Source organism: Indicator indicator, chromosome 3, assembly GCF_027791375.1.
Source record: "Indicator indicator isolate 239-I01 chromosome 3, UM_Iind_1.1, whole genome shotgun sequence".
Lineage (NCBI taxonomy): Eukaryota > Metazoa > Chordata > Aves > Piciformes > Indicatoridae > Indicator > Indicator indicator.
Genome location: NC_072012.1, coordinates 9,945,574 through 9,969,222, shown reverse-complemented (window position 1 = coordinate 9,969,222; position 23,649 = coordinate 9,945,574). Strand labels below are relative to the sequence as shown.

The 23,649-nt window shown below is 48.2% G+C and overlaps 1 protein-coding gene across 2 annotated transcripts in view; it reads left to right on the top strand.

Annotated features, from left to right (window-relative positions):
- The first annotated feature begins 2,721 nt into the window (after window positions 1-2,721).
- WNT7B (Wnt family member 7B) overlaps window positions 2,722-23,649 on the top strand; it is a 114,648-nt gene continuing 93,720 nt past the window's right edge. Inside the window, exon 1 of one of the 2 annotated variants that reach the window (XM_054399376.1) lies at window positions 2,722-2,792. In XM_054399376.1, coding sequence (XP_054255351.1) covers window positions 2,722-2,792 — 71 coding nt within the window. Of the gene's footprint in view, window positions 2,793-9,907; window positions 9,991-23,649 lie in introns of those variants that run through there. The other variant, XM_054399375.1, reaches the window with a different exon arrangement.

Sequence of the window (23,649 nt, the reverse complement as noted above, 5' to 3'; positions counted from 1 at the left end):
GTGCAGCCACTCTGCCCCAAGTCTGGAGCATGGTATGGGGTTGTTTTGACCCTGGTGCGGGGCCCGACACTTGCCCTTGTTGAACCTGAGTCCCCACAGCCTCCCCTCCGCCAGCCGTCCGGGCCCGCCTCTCCACGCCCTGGCCACCTCCTTCGGCCGCCCCTGGGTGGCGCTGTTACCTCGCGGGACGCGGCTGCGCCCGGCGCCGAGGCTGCCGTGCCCGGGGCGCCGTGCAGTCATTCGCAGGGCTTGGGGCAGAGTCTCTTCGCCGCTGCCTGCTGCCTCGGCCCGGCCGCCGCCCGCGGGCACCACCGCTCGTCCTCCCGGCCTGGCCGGAAGGTAGAACCTCGAGCCTCCCACCGCCACACCAGCCGCGGGCAGCACCCGCTCCGAGCTCGGCCAGCGCCCGGCCCCTCCGACCCGGTCTCCGAAGTGATCCTTCCCTCTTCAAAGGGCTTCAAAAAGCGGAGAGAAGAGGGTTAGGGAGCCGGACGGCTGCATCTTCAATGTTCTCTGGGTGTTGATTCAGGAGTTTGGACGGCAGCTCTGGGTAGAGTTATGAGGCTTCTGGAGAGATGGTTCTGCGAAAATGAAACATGGCCTCGTCTTACCTAAAAATCCTTTTAAATAGTGGAGGTGGGAAAAAAAAGAAAGAAAGAAACGTGGTATTTAGTCGTGGGGGAAAAAAATAAAGGACATTTAAATACAAGAGAAAGAGTATGAAAGGGGAAATCAGCATTTTAAAAGGAGAACAATTGTTCATAGCTAAGTATTAGGGAAAACGTAGGAGAAGAGGACAGGAGTAGGGGGCGGCTGCCTGCAAGAACCTGAGCGTTGATTACTAAAGAGTGAAACGTGAGGAGTGCGGGGGGAAGGCAGAACGAAACCCATCACCGGGCAGAGCTAACGGAGGGCGGCAGCAAGGCGGGCAGCTCGGCCGCTTCCGTCCGTCCTCCCCCTGCAAAAGGGCCCTGCTCAGTCCTGCTTCCTTTCAGCTTCTCCTTCCTAGGGACCTTCTCGGGATCTCGGCACCTTGTCTCACCCAGACCCTGTGTTTGGGTGGGTGATGGCAAGGTGCGAGCAGCGTTGGGAGGTGGGAGTCATCTAAAACTGTCCCCGGATTCAGACTGCATCACTTCACTGCAGACTGGCTGGGCTTAAAAAAAAACCCTGTTTTCTCCGTCAGGACAGATACTTTACGACGAAGTTCTGTGTTCAGCCTCTTTTGCTTGCTTGCTTGCTTGTCACTGCCTGCTTTCCTTTCAGCCTTTACTAGTGTGTGTTTAGCCGATTCTCTTTGAGAGGTGCCTGGAGCTATCTATGCTTACTGTTACTACATGCATATAAATGCGTGTATGTAAGTGGGCATAGGTGCACGGCTTTATCCATATCTATAGCACTTACCACAGCCCACAAACTTGTATCTGAGTGCTATTTGAGCGCGTATATGCATGCAGATAGATGCCTCCAGACAGGCACACATCGTGTAGTAGACTGGAACAGATAATTTCACAGAGTGCAGAAACAAACCGAGCAGGAATCGAAGAGGAGAGGAAAATAAAGAAAAGAAAAAGGAAAAGGAAAGAAAAAAGAAAAGAAAAGGAAAAGAGAAAATAAAGCATTGTTCGACTGTTAGTGTCTGAATACAAAGTGAGTTTTTGCCTCAGCGATTAATCTCCCTAGGAGCAGCAAACTGAATATCCTAAACTGGTGTTAAAAGCCAAGAATATCTTTCTTAAAGCAGGAGGAGTGTTTTCTTACTGCGGAAAATTAAATCAGATTTAACGACCGGCGTTTGTGTACAGCAGGGTCCGATGGCCAAAGGGAAATAGTCTGCACACGCGTCGCCTTTTAGGATACGGAGCTGTAAGCAAACAGAGGTTAAAGCCTGCCTCTTTTCTATTAGGAGGAAAAAAAAAAAAAAAAGAAAAGAAAGAAGGGGGGGGGGGGGGGGGGGGAAAGAAAAAAGAAAGGGAAAAAAAAAGTTTAACAATGTCTTTTGCGAAGTCCGTATACTGCAAATCCAGCCGAGTTCCCCTACTAGAGGAAATGAAAAAATGCTTCGGTTTGAGAGGACGAGTCCTTTATTTCCCTTACTGGATATATTTCATGTGTTTTCCCAACACTCCGGCTTCAGGACATGCCTTCTGAAACACAAACACAGGCATAACTCGCACACGCACATGCACACAGACAGATAAAGACGTGTGTTAAAACCTGACACGGGGTGGGGGGGAAGAGCAGGGGAGAGAGAGAGAGGGGGAGAGAGAGAGAGAGAGAGAGAGAGAGAGATCCTCCTACCTGGAGCCGCAGATTGCAAGATACGTAGTGTTACCTGGGGAAGTCAGAACAAGTAAAAACACATTGAACTGCACGGCTCTATGAGGCAGTTGATGAAGATCAGTGTTTGTTCATTTTCTCCCTCAGACTATCTGTCTTGGGGTTTTGTTTTACCGTTTTGAGTGGCTCCTTCTGGTGTTGTTGGGTTTTGTTGTTGTTGTTCCTTTTTTTTCCCCCCCCCTCCTGTTTAGCTTTAATATTGGAGCCAGTTTCAGTCACGATGGCTCTGGGAAGAGCTGCTTATCTGCATGGTGTCGATTTTTTACAGTTCGGGCAGCTTCGCTCCTGGGTAGCTTCAGCAATGCTCTTGACTGGGATTTAATCGACAAGACCAGTTCGACTTTTTGTGCAATTTTTATGGCTCAGTCGAATCTCTAGATCATGCACAGAAACTTTCAGAAGTGGATTTTCTACGTGTTTCTATGCTTTGGAGTCATCTATGTCAAATTAGGGTAAGTCCTTGTGCACGACAAATCTCCTTTTGGCTTTTGGGTCACGGTATTTACAGAATTGTGGACAAAATTTCTCAAAGGAGAATTAAAAAAAAAGAAAGAAAAGAAAAGAAAGAAAGAAAAGGAGAGAGAGGAAAAAAAAAAAGGTGATTATTTCTCTTTTTTCTCCCCTCCCTGCTCCCCGGGTGTCCAAGCGGTGGCAGCCCCCCGAATACGCCCACGTTTGTCGCCGGTGCCGGGGCAGTGTGGCAGGGCGATGCCCGACTGCTCCAGCAGCGCCGAGCCTGGAGGATCGCGGGTGATGACGGATCCTTTTATTTTGTACTGCTTAAGCGAAATTAAATATTATCTCTGGCGTATAGTACCCTAAAAAAAAAAAAAAAAAAAAAAGGCAGCCTGACAGAGTTAACTCAGCCACTGCTGCTGGGACAATAGAGCAGAGCTTAAGTATTAAAAAGGTGAAAGGGGCGGGAGGAGGGGAATCCCTGCTCTGAACTTGCACTCGGGGATTTGTTTTATGCAGGCCTAGACACAATTTGCGTTTCTATCCGTCACAGGGACGTGTTGAAATTAACTTGACAACTGGTCCGGCTACCTCTGCGCTGCAGCGCTCGGGAAAGTCGAGCAGGCTTCGCCGGCGGGGCTGGCTCAGGGGCCAGCAGGCCGACTGGCAGCGGGGGCTCCCGGAAAACCCTCTGTTTGCTCCTCGGTGTTCGATCACCGCTATCGTGATCACTCTGTTACTTTAGTTGCCCAGTTTCTCTCTCTCTCTTTCCCTCTGCCTCTCACCACCTCCCCCCTCCCCGTACCTGTATGCCCTTATTAATATTGCTCGTCGCAGTAGGCTGACTTGAGTTGAATTTCCACATTCCTGAGCCCCAGCCGAGTCCTTACCTGTCGAGCTACAAACTCTTTAAAGATCCTGTCTTTGCATAGCTGCGGGATTTTTTTTTTCCTAAATGATCAAGAATGCATAAGGTGAGTTGCAATCCAAAAAAATCCCGCTTGCTTCCCTCCTTAAAATCAATATGACGAGGTGGTGAGGGGGAGCCAAGGGGCAGCCCTCCAAGGCAGGAGAGCAACGGCAGTTCCCTGGAGCGACGTTCCGGCAGCACGGTGCAGCACCCCGAAATGAGAGGGGAGCTGCACGGCCCGGGCACCGGAACCTTTTGGGGCCACACAGCCCTCCCTCCCTGCCACTGCCTGCTGCTCGGGGCACGATGCGCAGCTGGGGACAGCCCTGTTCCCGTTGTCAGTAGCCCCGTGGAGTGGCGAGGAGGAGGGGGCTGGAGGGGAAAGAGAGGGAATCAGCAAGAGTGAGCACGCCAGTGCCAAGGATTAAGGTTACATCGGGGGCGGAGGGAATTAAATCAAGCTCCTCTGGGATGAGAAGGGAAGCGGAGCTGCCCAAGCGGCGTCGGTGCCCCTAGCCGGGAGCTGCCCCAGCCGCGGGCAGCAAAGGCAGGGCTTCCCCGTTTGCAGGGCGCCGGCGAACGGCACGGGCTGCCTTTTCCTCAGTGTCCCCGGCAGGTTGCTCGGCGGGCACCCGCCGGTTCGCATCCCTCCTTGTGTGTTTGCTTAGTTATTTTTGGCACGGCTCTCGGCCCGCCCCCACAGCCACAGGTGACGCCGCGGGGGCCGGTGGAGCGCGGCACTGCCCTGCAGGCGACCCGCGGAGGATGCACAGGCTCGGAGAGAGTGCGGAAAGTGTCCCCCACACTGCCTTCTGCCCTGCCCGGCGAGGAGTTCGTGTCCACCCCTGCCCTGGCCGGCGCACATGCCCGGGGGAGTCCCACATCCAGCCCGCTAGAGTCAGGAGGATATTTTCGGTGCTCTGACCTCAGGAGGGCTGAATTCCTGGCGCCGTCTTTTGTCGTAGCTGTGGTCTGCAGCAGTGGGCTCTGTCGTCCTCCAAGCTCAGACTGACAGGAGTTTTAGATGGAAAGGGAATTTGGTGAGGCTGTGCATCCCTAAATGAAGCGATGACGGGGGCACGCCACCTACTTCGATAGCTGAAGGGCTTGGTACAACACATCTCTCGCAGACAGGCAGGCGAGCTCAGAGAAAATGCTTTCCAGAGTAAGGGTAATGGTATTGCTATTCTCTTTCACTGCGGTTTTATTTTTAAAGGGAAGAGAAGACTGGGCACATGTTACAGCCTGGAAGGCAGATCTCTTTTCGAAATTGATTGTGGCTGTTCTATGAAGGAATTCAGAACAAAAATCACAAGAATGCCGTTGGACTGAGCCTGGAAGCACAATCGAGTAGACAGTAGGAACAGTAAAAGCCCTTGCAGACATCCTATCAGATCCATCGCCGTGCCTGTAAGGCGATGAGGATACTTCACTTTCTCTGAACAATAGGAGAGAAATTTGCTCCGAGATCCAGGGCTACTTCTAGGCTAGGCATGTGGGACGCAATTATTTCTTCTTTCATCAGCCACTGGAACTACCATTTTGTTGAAACCGTATCCTTTGAGTGTAATGATACCTTTTCTAGTGAGCTTTTTGCATAGAGAAAGGGGGAAGATGAAGTCAGATTAAACGTAGTTCGTCTCCCAGTGCATTAGGTTTCTTTTGCAGAGTGAAGGAGAGAGCCGTTGTGTCTAAAGAGGTTAGACTTGGCAGGCTTTTTTTTTCCTTTTCTTTTTCCTTTTTTTTGTTGCCTTTTTCTTTCTCTTTGCTGTGTTCTCTTTGCACGTGTTCATGTCTTAATAAAACGTGCTAAAAGCTCCACTTTCAGTGGCAAACGTGAGACCGAGGGAAGAGAAAAGAACGTGGTACACAGGTATTCAGCCAGCTGTTGGACGGGGTGAGAGGAGTTCCGATTGGGGTGATATGGCAGAGTACCATAAAGTAGCCACTATTCCCAGTTAGGAGGAGAGACCAAGATCTCGCTCAGGTAGTCTTCCTCTCTCTCAGTAAATTCCCCTTGTTCCCATTTCTGTTTCCTATCCCCGAGTTTCCTGGAAAGAGAGGCGTGAGGTGAAGCATCCCATGATATTTCTGTGGATGACGTTTCTGTCCAGGCACTTTAAAGCATAAGGCGTCTGCAACCTTGCTGACTCCACGTATGCCCTCGCGAAAATAGATACCATCAAATATTGACCTCGGTTAGCAGCAGGAACGAAACAAACATTTCCTGCGAAGATCGCGGATCACTCGGTTCCCGTTTAATTAAGAAATACATCAGAAGTTAAAAATCACAGCTGTACCACAGATGCAAATCACAGCATGTGTGTTCTGGGGATGAGTGGTGTGACCTTCGGAAAGATGGAACCACGGATAGTGCCTGGGTCGGGGCTCTGGGAGCAAACCTCACCGTTTTCCTCTGTGTCTTTTCTGGAGGTAAAAAAGGGGAGCAGCTAGGGCAGCGGAAAGGACATCCCCGCTCCAGCAGGGAGGAGGTCAAGGTGCGGTTCGAGGGATAGAGGTAGCGGGAGCTGGCGCTGCCCAAAGGATCAACGAAAGGCGGCTGCGCTCCTCCAAAGAAGGGTGCCCCCGAGGCAAAGCCGAACGGAGCTGCGGCCTGGGGGGTTGGGGACCTGCTCCCCAACTCCAACCCTTCCCGGGGAGGCCGGAGTACGCCGCTCCCTCTCGAGGCTCCAGGGAACTGCGCGACGGAAAACGAACGAGCCGCTCCCTGCCCCTCTCCCGAAGCTTGTCCTGGCTTTGCGCCCTTTGCGGCAAATGCCAACGACATCCCGCTCACCTCGCCCATTCCCGGGGCTGTTCAACGCAGTCTTCCCCCCGGTGTCCCGGCACGCAGCGGCTGCGATGCAACCTCGACGACGAGCACCACGTGGCAGCACCGGCAGCCCCGGCGAGGCCGCGGCCCCCCCGGGAAGATACCCGCCGGGTTTATGCTCGACGACCCGAACGGTGCGGCTGCGGCACCGGGGCTGCCGGGCACAGTTTCCGAAGTCAGGACAAAGTGTTCCTCGGCCCCTCCACGGGCATCCTCCGTTATGCTGCAAACCAGACACCCGCTCATTTGAAGAGGCTCGTCATTTCCCTCATGCTTCTTTCACCTGACACAAGATTTGCAGCTCAGTATACAAGAAATACCTGGTTTTGACCAGAAAAGGGGCCCGGTGTGTTGATTGCCGGGTGTACCTGCAAAGCTCTTACTGGCTTGTGACACGTTCTTGTGCTGGACACTCCACACATTTGGGATAAGAAAGAAACTGCAACTGGGAATAGGCAGACGAAGAGAAGAGAAGAGAAGAGAAGAGAAGAGAAGAGAAGAGAAGAGAAGAGAAGAGAAGAGAAGAGAAGAGAAGAGAAGAGAAGAGAAGAGAAGAGAAGAGAAGAGAAGAGAAGAGAATAATGAAAAGAGAAAAAAGAGAAAAGAAAGAAAAGAAGGGAAAAGAGGAAAAAAAAACTATTCACGCCTGTTCTGCTTCATCTGCACGATTATGATATCAGCAACCATTTCAGTGCAGTTCTGCCCCCGTTTTATCCAAAATGCACGTGTTTGTGGAAGAACGACAGAAGCTGACATGCTCGTATTAGGTGTTCCCGACAGTACCCTCTTGTTCAATGGCACATCATTTTATGGAAGGGAATACATTCGGCTTCAATCAACAAAACGAGTGCTCTTCTCCCTGCCCCTGACTGACATGCGTATAGAAAATATTTGAATGTAATTTAGCAAGTTATTATCATCATCATCATCATAATCAGTATTAATTTTTCAACGTGTGCTTCCGAGCCGCGCTATAGAGTAAAATTTGATTTTTCCGAAAAGAAACGGCTCGATTGGTTTGTTTTAGACGAGTTTCCTGCCACAATACAGCCAAGTTGCGGATAAAACCAGATTCGATCCGAAAATTGTGGAGATCGGAAAACTGTCTTTGTTTCGACTGGACTGGGTCAAACTCTGCCGGCACCATTTCGAAGTTTTCCAGCGCCAGCATTTATTTTGAATCTTTACAGTTCACATTTCCCCCCTTCCTCCGCTCCCTCCCTTCCCGGCACATCTTTAAAAGCAGATGCGCGTTGAAAAATATATCCGAAGCCGATCAAATGCTAGAAATAAAACATCAAAAGTGTCTATCCGCTCTCCTAATTCACATTAAGCACAGCTCCTCTAGCCACAGCCTCCACGCTTAAGAGTGAAAACAGTCATTACATCCATATATCTATCTGTCTATACATATACGCACACGCACACACTTACGGAAGTATAAATACGACAGTTTTAGAATCTCACAGAGTTATGGATACGACGATTCTGGGATGTAAACAATCGTTGAAGGTATAAGGTCTCTCCCTTACTAAACAAGATTAGCGTTGCTGTGTAGATGAAAGCGGTTACATGAAGTGAAACCCCGAGAAGATTTCTTTTATCACCTCATGTTGAGCGGCAGAAAACGTTTTTACAGCAGTTCTGCAGTTTCTATTCCATCCGAAGGAGTATTTCGTTGTGTCACGGAATCAGCTGCACCCATGTGCCGGGACCGGTTAACTGGAGGAGGTGTTCCCAGGTTATTTGGAAGAGCTCTTGGCTAGGAAAGCTGTTTCAGTCATCAGGCAAATAACCTGACAGTAACAGTTACAAATCCTGCTGACTGAGGAGACATCTGAACCCGGTTCTTGCTCTTTTTGGCTGCATTGGTGGTAAACTACCTGCAATGCACGTGTTTTTTTTTTTTTTTCTGAGAATTCGTTTTCAAACCCTAACCCCGGCATCAGCAGCACACGCCTTTTCCACTTTCCACCATCCATTTCTCCCACCGATAAAGCTTTTTTAATTTTCTCTGTTTGTTTTTTTTTTTTTTTTTTTTTTCCCCTCTGGAAAAGAAGGGCGGACGCCCAACGAGGCAAAAAGGAATAGCGACTGTTGCTTGCGCGGTTGGAGGTATACAGGACGAAGGGCTCCCGCTCGCCGGAGCGGGGAAGGGTCGAGCATCCGCTCGCCCCAGGGATCTCCGGTGCCGGGGGTCAGCAGCCGTTCTGCTTGGGGGAAAGGCAACTAACCTTCCGGGAAACGTCTCTCCGGGCTGGCATTTTCTCGTGAAGAGGGAGAGAGAAGAGAGGAGATGCCGGCTCTGCTCCTGCGGGAGAGGTGTGGGGACCGGACAGCCGCCGGCAGACGTCCCCACTACCCCCCCTACGCCGGCTGTTCAGTCCCTTCCCTCCCCTCCTCTCACGCCAAATCCAACCTCGCCAGGAAGCTACGAGTGTGCGTGTCTTTATTTTTCACTCAGGCGGGCTACCACAACACATACGTCTTATTTTTAATTTCTTTTCTTCTTGAAAGATCTGCCTGAAACCAGAGCTTAATTTTCAACACCGGGGACAAGCAAGAGCCAAGCCCCTGCCAAGGCTGAAGGGACGGCGTAGCCCTTCGGGGGAACTGGGACTGCCGCCCATAATAAAGCAATTAACCGAAAGCGGAGCTGGGAGCTGCCAGCTTCTTTGGGATCTCTCCCAGGGCGAGCTGAAAGGGTGCCCACGCCAGACGCGGGGAGTCAGCCGCCCGCAGCCCGCTGAGCGGCGGGGAAGAGCTTTGGGAACGTCCCGTGAAGCGGGTGAAGAGAGCTGGCGTACCGAGAGGGCTCAGCCATGGAGCGCGGATTGATTGCAACCCGGGCTAGATCAGTGTCTCTCCATTGTCATTCTCCCCTTAAAAAAAAAAAAAAGAGAGAGAGAGAGAGGAGAGAAAAAAGTAGGCGGATTGCAAGTGACTGACTGCCCAATGGCAGCCCCGAGTCTCAGGAGAGTTACAGAGAGAGGGAGAGAGAGAGAGAGAGAGGCACTTTCTGCCATCCAAATCCCTTAAACCATCCTCATTCCAACACGAGAACCCACTGTAACAACTTCCAACCACTGAGACATGACAGGCAGGAGCCCAGAGGCAGCAGCAGCAGCGAGAGCAGCAGCAGCAGCACATACTCTGCACAGGGAGCAGCATTAGCACCAGGGGAATACTAGGCACAACAAAACAAACAAACAAACAAACAGACAAAGCCCCCCCAAGCCCAAGGGACTGGATTCCAACTCAGATTCAAGCCACAGCTGACACCAAAAAGGGTGGGGAATTACCACCGGGGGGGCCCAGAGAGGAATAACCAAGGAAGAGAACTCCAAGAGTGTAAACGGAATTCAGCCATGATCCTTTTTTCATCTCGCAGTGTGTTACTCTCAGTGTATTACCCTCAGATTTTCCTCATCCTTACCAGTGGGAGTTACCTGTAAGTGATCTAGATTTATTTATTTATTTATTTATTTATTTATTTATTTATTTATTTATTTATTCTTTTAAAAAACCCTGTTTGAAACGACCCCGCCAACAGCTATGCAGGGGCATTGCTGCGCAATGCAGGGAGAGGGAGCCGGGAGAAAATAGTACGGGCGGCTGCTCCATGCAGTGTGTGGTGGTGAGGATGATGGTTGTTGTGGCGGCGGAGGTACTGTGCTGGTGGCGGTGGTGCTTTCGCTGCTGCTAGGAGCCTGGCCAGGGTGAAGGTACACATTGCCAGGTAAACCTGGGGCTTCTCCACCGGCGAGGCCGAGGCCCGACGTGCCCGCAGCGGGGGCGGCGCACCTTGGAGGGCGGTTGGTCATGGAGCGGCCGGCGTCTTCCCTGGGGACTCCGACCCCGACTCCTCCTCCTGCCAAACCGGAGATGGGCATCGCTTCGCGCTCGTCGGGGCAAGTGTGTTTCTGCGCGGAGATTCCGGCGAGCCGGGCGGGTGGTTGGGTGTTGCTTCAGCCGGCGGCGAGCGCCCTGCCTCGCAGCCCCGGGAAGAGTCCCCGGGCCGCGGAGGTGCTTGCTAGCCATGCTGCTTTTGCTCCGAAGGGATCTCCAGTCCCGCAGTTAAAGCTGGCTCCAGGACCTTTTCCTTGTGAGGAAGGGGGTGGAGGTAGGGGTGGGGGAAATGAGAGTCGGTGGGTGGGACTGCAAGAAGTTTCGGTCTCTCTCTCTCTCTCTCCTTTTTTTTTTTTTTAATATCTATATCTGTATCTAACGTTGCAGTGGATAAGTAGCGGCTGGGCTAGTCCTTGTGGGCTGTGGAGAGACTATCCGCCGTCGTGCTTCTGCAGGTCCCCTGACAGGTCTCCATCCCCGCCGGGCTCAGCGTTAGGGGGTCGCGGGTGGTGGGCCGGGGTCTCCGAACCGGCCAGCCGCCGTGCCGAATGGTGCTGGGCCTGACTGGGCTGCCGGGGCTTCTGTCAAGGGTTTCTACTTGGCCACACTTTCGAGCGGCCGTGGGGACAGGGGGGTGCAGGCGGTGGCAGGTTCCCCCGGGCCGGTGGATGCAGTTTAAAATCGAGACCCTTCTTGCTTCCTTCCTTCAGAACCCTGCCTCAGCTTCCCCCAACATAGTCCCAGGGTACGGTGTGCCCTTCCGTGTCGGGACGCTAGGATTGGTCCCGGGAGAGCTCCGGGAAGTTGCGGACAGTTGGGGTTCGGAGCGGGGGCTCGGCTCGGTTTGCGGTGGGGAAAACCTACCTCGGTATCCTCAGTCTCGTATTTCGGCTGCAGGGGCCGAAGGGATTTCCTTTCTCTGCCACCCCTCTGCCGAGATCCGACCTTTTTGCACCCCGGTAGGTGCTAAATTTGAGCTCCTACCAGCGAACTCTGTGTGGATTTTATGTATCTGCACATTTATCTTTTCTCTGTATACATGCAGGGGAACACATGCACACAAACACTCACGTGTGTATCTGATCTTCTGTGTGTGTGTGCATCTTCTGTGGGCTACAGAAAAGTATAACCCATCCCTTTGGAAGAAAAGTGGGAACAAACGCACCCATAAAAAGAAACCGAACGCCTATTTCTGCAGTCTTAATTCTTAATGAAACGTACATGGGTTGGCTACCAATTTCTTAAGGCGCTTGTTTTAGGGAAACACATTAGTTTTAGTTCTGTTGGACGTTATTGATTAAACCAAATAGCCAGAGCTGCCTGTTTCTATTCACAGGCAGAATGTGTCTGCTGGTAGGTGACCAATAGCTTGTAAAAAAATACAAATAAAAATTGTAATGCTTACCCTTTTTTTTTTTTTTTAAACAAAACAAACCTCAAACAAAACAACCCAAAACAAAAACCAAAACCAAAACCCCTCCAAAACAACAGGAGGAAGGAGTCATAATAAATAAATAAATACACCCTTTTAATATAAGCGTAGCCATATTTTTCTCAAAACCGTAGGAAATTACTATCCTACAAAGTTTTCCTTCTATAAATAGTTCAAATCTTGAAACAAAAGTTTTAAACCGCACACCAGATGCTGGGATGCTGGTGGTTTCCCTTGCTGTGTGACATAATTATAAGGTCCGAAAGCAAAAGCTATGGAAGTATAATAATAATACTAAGGCGACTGCTGAGGGGAAATACAAGGGAAGCAATGCCTGCTTTATTTAGAGTGAACTGCTTGGGGATCTTTTCAGCTCTGCCCCGCCACAATGAGAAGTCGTTGCGGATAAATAATGCTCCCTCGCCTTTCCCTGTGCCATCCCCAGTTCATCCCCTCAGCGGCAGGTCACTGGGAGCCGGACCCGCGGAGCCGGAGCCGAGCTGACTATTGCAGTCCAGCAGAGCAGAAGGGAAAGGGATCAGGAGGTGAAACCCAACAAAGGGGAGCCCCAAACCAACGCGCACCTCCCTCCATCCATCACTCCAGAGTCGGGGGAAAAGCTGAGCGGCCCTTCCCCCTATCCCACCCCCGCTCCCCACCGCCTACTCCGTGCCAGTCTTGCTGCATCTCAGCTGGGTCCCCCTCGTTCGCCCCGAGTGAGCGGGGAGAGTCGGGTATGCTGCGATGCTTCGCCCTCGCTCCCGTTTGAAAGTCAAAAGAAAGAGGAGTTATTTCGGTGCTTAATGGAGAGTAGACTAGCGAACTTGCGGTGTTTATCTTGTGGGTAAATATACTTCTCTGGCTTACTAATGGTAGCTTTTGAAGATTAAAGCATAGTAGAGCCTGTTCGAGCATTATCTTCTGATGTCTGTTCCTGCTACCCTCACGCTCTGGAGGGGAGGATGCTTCCCAAGCTGCTGTTTAGTGAGTTCTCATGGACTGTCAATGGTTATGTTAATTTTGCCCGAGATATCTATCATCTTTTGGCTATGGGAACAACTCTTAGGTTTCGGAGTTGCTGGTCCTTCAGGGATAAAGATGAAACCACCGGTAGCAAAATGTAGTGGATGAGCAGAGGGTGTCTACATTCTGCCTCTCTCCTGTGTGAGTTGGAGGGACACACATGATGCAACTTGGTTATTCTGCTAGAGAAGCCTCAAAGCAAAAACTCCATTGTAAGGAATTGGGTTTTTCAGAGTCAAAAAGGCAATGATGGAATGAAATTCCATTTTCAGATTGAAAGAAGCACTGAGACCTCAGTGTTTTGTGTGCAGTTGCTGTGAAGAAAATGAAGTCGTTGTAGACTACATTCAAAATCAGTTTAAAGAGCCAACCCCTTTATAAAATCCATTTCTATATTGTAAGACTGCTATTCGATAAAGTAATCTTCCTTGGCATGCTTTCCTACTAACCTTCAGCCCTCTGAGACTCTGTTAACATTTTTACAACCAGAAGTAATTAGTGTCTGACTTTTGGAGGAGGAAAACTGACTTCAGCTAGAGGAGCTGGTAGTAGAATGATTGACGCATTTAAATGTTCTGGACATATTTTGGTAATCCAATTATATATTTAAAGTATAAACCTGACATTTAATAATATCAATGTAATTAGTGTAAGTGTCTAAGCCCCAGGTTTGTCTAGAATACTCTCTGCCTGTGTGTCTGGATACACACATATATTTAGCTTCTTCTAAAGAAGATGGTGCTAGACTAACTTTCCATTTGTGTACTCCTTTCACTGTTCATCTTCCTTAGGGCTGGATGCGTTCACCAGCAACATGAGAGTCGGTTCTTAAGAAGCTTATTTCAGGGATTATCTGCTGCTACATAGAGTTAATTTAGTTATTTGCTACAAAGCAATTGGGAATAACTTGTAAGAGGGAGTGTGTGTATGTAGCAATAGCAGCATAAATCTTCAAGGCAGCTACATGTCCTAACACTTTAATACAGCAAATAATTTATGTTAGTGAGTAGATATTACCAGCTGGTTGGAAAAAGTAGAGGGAGAAATATTCTCTGTATGTTTTGCCTCAGTTCTGCTGACGCCCCCATGTCCTTACAATTCCCCATCCTTTACACCAGGACTTCTCCATGCTCGTGGGAAGCGGGTCAGAAGGAACACATTTTTCATATGCCTACAGGAAAGTATTCATGCCTAATCCTTAAAGATTAGGACTTCTGGGGACAGTCCCTGAAGTTTGTCTCTTAATCTGTGCAGTGTGGGAGTGAGCTACAGCAGGGAATGACCAACCTACTCTGTGGTGCAGAGCCTTCAAGGGAATGGTGGGCATGGCATCACCGTTCGTATTAACCAGCATGACTGATGCTTTCATGTTAGATGACACCAGTCTGAGTGACACAGGCTGACCCACTCTTTCCATCCTGATTAGATCAGCAATACAACTGACTGGTATGGGAATAGAATAGTCCCTGGCTCAGTTACAGGACTGTGGTGTAAACCCATCATTTCCCTACTTTTGCACCTTGTTCATCTTATAACTGAAACTGTGTCCTATTTAAGGCAAGCATATTCTCTTGACCTCAATTTGTGTGATGTCCCATGCCCAAGGAGAGCTCTGTTGAGATCCTGAGATACTCCTTCTACATGGCACTGTAATCATAGTCATCTACAAGATGATTTGGAACAGGACATCAACTTTATTGTCCCCCTGAAATGTGTTGGCTTTGTACAGGCAGAACAGGTGAACCACCAAAAGGTATCAACTGTTTTTAGGATCACCTAAAGCTAAGGCTTTAGCTGAGCAGAAACAAGAAACATAAAGAATATTTTCATGCTGGGCTGCTATTATCACCATGAACTTGACTTACCTGTCTGGTATGGGTTATTTCCATGTAGTGAAGCAGTCACACAAAGGAGTCTGATTGTGATATGACTTCTTGGAAGCTCTAGAACACAAAGGCCACCATTTCTGTCAGAAACCCAGAATAAAATTCCTTGTCTAAAACTGAAGAGATCTAGTAAATCTGTGACTGACCACTCATCTACCTGACACAGTCTAGGCCAAGCACTCAAGTTCTGAATACCTTTGAATCCAAATGCATTTGGATAGAAGCAACTCTCTCAATCTTTTGTGGCAAGCAGGTTCTGAGAATTACATGTCTAGTATGCCTTAAAATTGGAAAAAAAAAAAAAAGAAAAAGAGAAAGGAATGATTTAAGTAATTATAAGGAAAGGTGTCAGCATCCAGAACTGGTAAGATCACAGCTTGGAATTCTTAACACTACTTGTACTCAGCTCTGGTGAGGCCACACCTTGAGTATTGTGTCCAGTTTGGGATACCTCAATACAAGAGAGATGTGAAGGTGCTGGAGGAAGTGCAGAGGAGGGCAAGGAAGCTGGGGAAGGGCCTAGAGAACAAATCTTATGAGGAGTGACTGAAGGAGCTGGGGCTGTTTAGTTTGGAAAGAGGAGGCTGAGGGGAAACCTCATTGCTCTCTACTAGTACCTGAAAGGATGTTGTGGAGAGGCTGGTGCTGGTCTCTTCTCACAGGTAATCAGTGATAGAACACAAGAGGGAACAGCCTCAAGCTGCATCTGGGTAGGTTTAGACTGGACAGTAGGAAAAACTTTTTCACAGCAATAGTGATCAGACATTGGAATGAGCTGCCCAGGGAGGTGGTTGAGTTACCAACACTGGATGTGTTTAAAGGTCATTTGGATGTGGTGCTTGGGAATATGGTTTCGGGATGAACCTTGCAGAGTAGGGTTATTGGGTTGGACTTGGTGATCCTGAGGTTCTTTTCCAACCTGAATGTTTCTGTGATTCTGTGATACGTTGCATTACTAAGATGATATACTGAGTGGGTGTAAAGCTCCATGCAATATTCAGATGGGTAGGTAAGATGAAATGCAGATGTGCTTGCACATTAGACAGAACACAAAGCTAATCCCTCAGGAGACAGTCTTCTGAAGGAGGTGGTAAAGAGCTGAATGATGTGGGCAGCACTTACACTGTCAGAATGACAAGCACACTTTGTGTGGTGGGGAAAACACACCACCTCTACCTGACAATGCAGTGTGCTGAAGGGAGAATGGGGCCAAGCCTTTCCTCAGTGAATGGGGCCATGTCATTTGGACTAAAATGCTCTCAGTGAAATTCCTGACCCTCCTAATGACAGAGTTATAGAGTCAAAGAACGGGTTGGAAGGGACCTCTAGAAGTCATCTAGTCTAAACCCCCTGCAGATGATAGGGACATCCCCAACTAGATCAGGTTACTCAGAGTGCCATCAAGCCTGACCTTGAGTGTCTTCAGTGATGGGGCTTCCACTACCTCCCTGGGCAACCTGTTCCAGTGTTCCACCACACTCATATAAAGAACTTCTTCATAACATCTAATCTAAATCTACCCTTCTGTAGTTGAAAACCATCACCCTTGTTCTATTGCTACATGCCCTTGTAAATAGTCCCTCCACAGTTTTCCTGTCGGCTCCTTCAGGTACTGGAAAGCTGCTATTAGGTCTCCCCAGAGACTTCTCTTCTCCAAGCTGAACAACCTTAATTCCCTCACAGCTTTCACAGAAGAGGTGCTCTATCCCTCTGATCATTTTTGTGGCCTCCTCTGGACCCGCTCCATCAGGTCAATGTCCTTCTTGTGGTGGGAGCCACAGATCTGGACACAGTACTCCAGGTGAGGTCTCACCAGAGAAGAGCAGAGCGGCAGAATCACTTCTCTTGCCCTGCTGGCCACACTGCTTTTGATACAGCCCAGGATGCCATTGGCCTTCTGGGCTGCAAGCGCACCCTGCTGGCTCCTGTGTGGAGGAGTCCATCAATGCTCCCAAGTTCTTTTCTGCAGGGCTACTTCTCTCTGACATTGTCTTCCCACCTACGCTGATAATGAGGATTGTTTCAACCAAGGTGCAGGGCTTTGTACTTGGCTCACTTCCTCAGCTTGTCCAGGTCTCTCTGGATGGCATCCTGTCACTCTGGCACTCAGCCCAGCTTGGTGTCACCTGCAAACTTGCTGAGGGGGCACTTGATCCCACTGTCTATATCACTGATGAAGATATGAAAGAATTTATCCTTCTAGTCCTCCCCAGCCACCGCAAACAACAGAGAGCTGGAACCAGCTGTAGATCAAAGGAGCTCTGCAGGCGTGCTGACACTGCCTTACAGAATGTTGCAAGCCAGATTTCTTCACCCTGTAACCTTGGCATACTGTTTTGCCCTCAGTGGACTCTCACCAATGATTTTCATGAGTGCTAGCAAACCACCACTACCTGCTAACTACTTGACAGATGGCTTTTGCAACTCCAGGTCAGCCTGCTTGATTCTTCTAATTATTTTTGGTCTTTCCTCTTTGATGCTTCACTGCCTGCCTGTACAGCATTACCCCAGGTCTATAACTTATACAGCTTACAGTAGCACTCTGCATGGAAGAGTTCTCTGGGAACTATCCAAGCCTCTAGACCTCAGGACCATGATCAAAATATTTATGCATAAAAGCCAAAATCTTCATGACTCTTGGGTTGGGAGATTGTGCCGAGCACATGCCAATACCCTGGCAATGAGCTGAACAAACCTGGCAATGAAAACTGCAGGTTTGTGAGCTTGGAATTAGTTGGGAGGCTAAGAAAGACCTGGAGCTCATGCACAGGAGTGCTCTGGAAGACAACCCAAGGAAGGCAGGTTCCTGGAGAATGTCTTTCAGTCCTCTAAGGTTTATTTAGCATTGTCTCCTCCTATTTTACTGCCCCTTCAATCTTCACCCAAAGGTAAAAGGAAGCATTTTCCCTCCACTGTGAAAGCTGCATTGGACTTGCTGACTACTTCTTGTCAAGACAATTCCCGTGTAATTGCTTTTGCTACAATACATGCAAAAAGAGCATTGCAAATACTTCAGCTAAAGCAAATGTGAAGAACTTCTACCTACAGAGCCTTAGGCTACTTTCTCAGTAGGTTTTTCTGTCCATATGTAATATATTCCCATGAATTCTCTTTTCTGTTACTGTCCAAATGTTTTTAGGACAAACCTTCAGATGAAAGTTGTCTTTTCCATGCTTCCCTCTTGGGCTTTCTTCCTCAAAGGCAGTTTTCTTGATGGTGCAATGGAGCTGAAAGTTAGTTGCCTAGTTCTGTTATAATAGGGTACAGGCAGCTTGTCTAAAATTAAGGTAGTTAAGGTGAAATAGTTGTTCTCATTGCAAAAAAAAAAAAAAAATTTCTTCCACCAGGAACTGACAGCAAGATAATTATCCCCTATTAATTAATTTACATCAAATCATATCTTCTTTAGGAAAGCAGGCTCAGGTAAAGAGCTATTGTAGCTTTTTCTGGAAGTAGTTTTCATAGTGCATAAACTTGTACCCATGTCATAGTTACAGTTTTGAACATTGATTTCCTTTTCAGCTGATGCTTGTGGATCAGAATTCCCTTGTAGAAGCAGACAATTCAAGTTTATGCAAAAATTCCCACTTTAAGCATCATGGTGACATAGTCTTTGTTCCAGCTCTTTGTCCAAGGTCAGATTTCACTCTGAGATTCTAAGATATAAATAATAATAAAAATGATATTCAGTATAAGTGTGTAACAGAAGGCAAAAGCTAGCCTCAGAGGTTTGACATATGGCAGAAGAATGTTCCCCTGTGAAGTAGCACCACATCCACTGGTCACTGTACTACATGTCCCAAGTTGTTGATGTGAGGTAGAGCCACCTTGTTGATAACCAGTGAAACCACCTTCAAAACTGATTGAGCTCCAGGAACTTGCCTGGCAGATTTGTGGTGCAAAACTCATGAGTTGAACCTTCCACCAGCACATACCTGGAACGTTCAACAAAGGCATTCAAAACCATTTTCTTCTGCATGGTCATTGCCATAGATCTCTGCAGCATTTTGGGAAGCTCTTGTACCTTGTCTTGGTCATTGCTATAGACCTGTGTAGCATTTTGGAAGGCTCTAATATAATGTCTTGGTCATTGCCATAGATCCGTGCAGCATTTTGGGAAGCTCTTGTATCTTGTCTTTTCAACCCTGAAGGCCCAAGGTTCCTGGCCCCTGGGGCTGTGTCCACAGCTTAGCAAGTTAGTAAAGCAGGAGCAACTCTGCTGCAGTCAATGGACTGATCCTGGTGCGAGTGAGAGGATAACCAAGCCAAAAGTCAGTACAAACCATTTTCTTCCAGAATCCATTTGAGTACAGCCTTGGCATAGGCTGCCATATTACACAATTTAAAGGGAATGTGGCCATATTTCCTAAGAACACACAACAAAAGCAATATTAACAGGAGGCCACCTCAGACAAAACCTCCAATCAGTTCTACGGTTTATTGAAAGAATCATCCTGGTCTCTGACACAAAACCAAAACATTATTTATTTTTTTATGAGGGGAGAAGCACTTGGAAAAGAGCACAGTGCTTGCTTGTTATGTGCAAGGAATTGTGAGGCAGTCCAGCTTTCAAAGGTGGGAATAAGCACAATCTAGGAAGATATAAACCAATGTCTACTTGCAAGAAGGGCCTGGAAAACAATTGAAGGTGTATTTAGGTGCTGCAGTGCTGGGCCTCCATACCATTGCCACCTTCCTAATCTGGCTGAAGTGAGAGATAATTATGAAATGTGTCTGCTATTGAGTAATAGTTTCTTTCCTTCAGGGATCATAAGTGAATGATTCCTCCCAGTATTCAAGTGAACTGGGTAAGGATCATTTCACTTACTGCTGGGGTGGAATGCAGCAGCTGCTATGCAGTTGCCCAGCAGAGCTGTACGGACATGCAGGACCAGCTCTGGTCCTAACATCCCTGGCAGCAAGTCAAGGAAGCGTCTGAAAAAGCCCAAGTGCATCTGGATAAAGACTATGCTTTTCCATGGTGGGATTTGCTCTGTGGTAAACACATGCCAGGTTGAGACTGGAGTGATGCCTGAGATGCTGAATAGCAGTATCCTGACTTCTGCCTGCCTCAGTTTCCCACGGCTTTAATAAGGCAACAACAACGCTGGCATGGCTTGGAGGGAGGGGAGGGGCAGGAAAGCGAGAGCTGCCACAGCACTTTGAAAGTGGGGAAGGTGGTGTAAGTGCCATGTCATTACTTTCAGTAACTCTTTTCCAACCACAAGCAGCGCAGAGGGCATGATTGCATCTTGTCTGAAACATGGCATCACTGTTTTCTGCGTCACCACCGTGGCCAGCGTGGCCCTGGGCAGAGGGCAGGAGGAAAAGCGCCGCTTGCCTCCTCCTTCCATGGCAGCCAGATAGCCACCATGGGCACAACAGAGCACATCTTGGCTGAGGAGAGCTGCTGGCCTCAGGGTGTGAGGAGGCAGGCTGGGTAGCAGGCAGGACATGGTTAAGGGAGTGCTGAGGGGAATGGCAGCATCTCTCATGACTTCTTTGGCTGCTGGCCAGGAAGCCATGTGACTCCTTGGTTAAAAGAGTCCTCTCAACCATGAGACACTGTTTTTTTCCCCCTCTGGTTGTACCTTTTCTTTTCTGAAGTTAAAAGAAAACAAAACGTACCCACAGAACTTTCCACATTAAAATTGTATTGTAGTCCAGTGACTCAGGGTGAGAAACTCATGGGGAACGAAGAGGAAGGGGAACATTTCTGAATCTGACCTGTCGTGCTGAGCCTTAAAGGAGAGGAGGATTTTGCTGGATGGAGAACAGTGCTGCTGTACAGCACAGTGAGCAAGGACCAAAGAACAGGGCTTAAGTCTGTTCCCTACTGCTTTGGATCACAGCTTCAAATCCAGTGGACTTTGATGTTATCAAAAGGGCTAAGAGTAGGAGTGCAAACAAATATGGCTTCATCTGATTCATAGTAAATTCCTTCTTCTCCACTCCCATGGCCTAAAGGGTACATCATCTAGCTTTACAGTTTTGGGTTGTTTTCTTTTATTGGCACCTCTCAGCACAGTACCTGAGCGCTGCCCATGATAATTAGATTGGCACATCTTTAGTAGACTTCCTGGAGTCTTTTGTTCTTCTCCCTTCTCTGCTTCTGGGGAGCTCTGCCCAGGGTAGGTGCTTCTGAGGGGATGGATAAGGTCAGGTTATTGTTGTTAATATCACTCTGGTTATGTTGTAGAAGATGTATTCAAGAGGAAGTTCTTGCACTGTGACCTAAAGGTCATCAGACTCTGGATTAGTCTAATGCCTGAAAGTTCATTGCTCAGACAGATTCTTTCCACCAAGAGCAACTTACCTCTGGGCTCAGAGCTTTGTCTTTTGTTTTATGATCTTCAGTGCTCCAGAGCAGCTCAACAGCCCTGGCAGAGGCAGAGGTTTGGTCTGGTTTCTCTTTCTGGGCCATGATCCACTAATTGCTGTGTGGAGGTTAGGTTTTACACCTTTAACTGGGGATGAAAGAGCAGAGATGAGAAGGCGTGCAGAGGCAGCGTGCACAGCGTAACCTCACCTGGACACATGCTATCTACTTTGAAGTAAGCACGCTGTTTTCATGGTCAGAGCACTTTGTGAACAGTCATAAAGCCCAGGTCTCACCTTGGCTTTGTCCTCTTTTGGGAGAAGAAGGGCAAAACGTTTTGAAAACCTGAGTCTCTGGAAAAGTTGTGTCTGGAGAGTGGCACGTTGAGGGATATCCATTGATCAGTAACACAGAATGCAAGCTGTGCGGAGGAGGTGAGGGTGCTGGACAGTGGAAACAGCAGCTGGTTCCTTTGTAACCCCCAAGCACAGATGTGCTTCTGTGCAGAAGCAAGGCATGGTCTTGGTGTAAATACTCACTTCTAAGGAATGCACTTGAGAAAAACATGTGTGCCTGCCCCTGTGTGCTCCTCGCCCCACCCCAGCTATGCAGTGTGCCAAAGCCAGCTCCTCAGCAACAAGACTTGGCAGGTGGCACCTGATGAGATAATCATGCCCCTGGGACGTTAGGAGGCATGAGGTGCAGCCAGGTGCTCCTAATCTGTCCATGGGTGTGATTTTCTGTGGTAACCACACCCTCAAGTGCTGTCTTACTGCAATTAGGAAATTTGTTCAGTTTAGGTCAAGCACCTATTAGGGTGCTCTTCACATCTGACATGTGTTGGCATGGCAGGAGCATGTGGACATCCAGGGTCAGGCAATGCACAGTGCTGTTCCTGCAGCTAACAGGGAAGAGATCCTACATCTCACTGCTTTGCTCGCTGCTTATTTCTGAACTTAAACCTTCCCTTCACGAAGACCTGCTTAATTTCATCAGTAATTCCAGTGCAAACAAACCCACATGAAACAAGGCACTCTGTTTCACATGTCACAGGCAAGGAACCTTTTGAGTTTGCCACTTTCACTTCGTGGGATTTCCATTTTGCAAGGAGTGCTTGAAAAACTCAAAACACATGAGGGCCATAGCGCAGCAAAGACCAAATGGCTGCTCCTTCTGGTAGGCAGCAAATGCATTGCACTCACAGTCTGCCTTGCACAGGTATGGAAGCTAGGTGTTGATTCTGGGAGTGAAAAACACTGATCAGATACTCACACAGGTTCCTTCCTTCTTATGAAAGGACTTGCTGTAATAAAGTCCAACAGAGAGTGAGGTGCTCTGGATATCACAAAGAATCACAGAATCATTAAGGTTGGAAAGACCTCTAAGATCAAGGCAACCCAATGCTATCATGCCCACTAAATCATGTTCTGAAGTACCACATCTACATGGTTTTTGGAACACCTTCAGGGATGGTGATTCAACCACTCCCCTGGGCAGCCTGTTCCAATGCCTGATCACTCAGTAAAGATTTTTTTTTTCTAATATCCAATATAAATCTTCCCTGCCACAACTTGAGGTCATTTCCTCTCGTTCTATCACTAGTTATGTGGGAGAAGAGACTGACACCCACCTCACTACAACCTCCTTTCAGGTAGTTGTAGAAAGCATCTTCTTCTTGGGACTAAACTATCCCAGTTTCCTCTAGGCTGCTAACAGGAATAAGGATAATAGGTGAATAGGAAAAGGAGGCCTCCAGCTGCCTGCAAAATGTATTCCATGTTTCTTGGGCAGAGCTGCCACTGTCCTATCTGCTACAATACTGTAAGAGGTATAAAACGAAACAGGACAGAATTGGCCTCAAATGCTCTCAAGGTCTGTCTGACTTTTGGGCAGCTTCTCCTGCCTGTGTGCTGTGGTTCCTCTTCCAGTGTCACCTGCTTGGGCTGCAAGAGGGGGAAAGATCTCCTGTGCCTTCTCATAGGAAAGCATGTGCAAAACTTGAGTTCTTTGCCCTTCCTGCAGCCAGCCTAGTTGCTGCCTTGATTAAAAGTGAAGTTTAAATCTGGGGTCCATCCAGCTGTTACTTGAATAAATGCAGGATTTATCTCACAGTGTTTTGTTAGCACAGTGCTGTTTATTTAAAAAAGGGACTGCTGTGCTTTACCTCTCCAAAAATGAAAACCACTTTGAGGGCTAACAAAAGTCCTGGTTTTCTTCACATTGAACTTTTTTTTTTTTTTTTTTTTGGAGTGTATCAGATCTTTGCTTACCCGATAGTTGCCACTGTACATTTAATTAGAAATCTGCTTGAGCTCTTTGACAGTACCTGGCACAGATTATGTTCACTTTATGACATCTTGTGAGATAATTAAAGTGATGACTGACAACATAGCACAGCAAAAGGAATGTTTCTCAAAGCAGAGCTGCTTTGCAGGTTGCTTGTGTGCATTTTCTTCAACGCAGCCCTGTTGTTAAGTACCCTGGGTCTGATGATTTCCCCATAAATGAACCATTTGCCTCATTTTTTTGAGAGAACAGACTCTGAAATCCTCTTCATTTCTGACTCCTTTTAAGATTCCTGCTCGAACACATGGACATGAA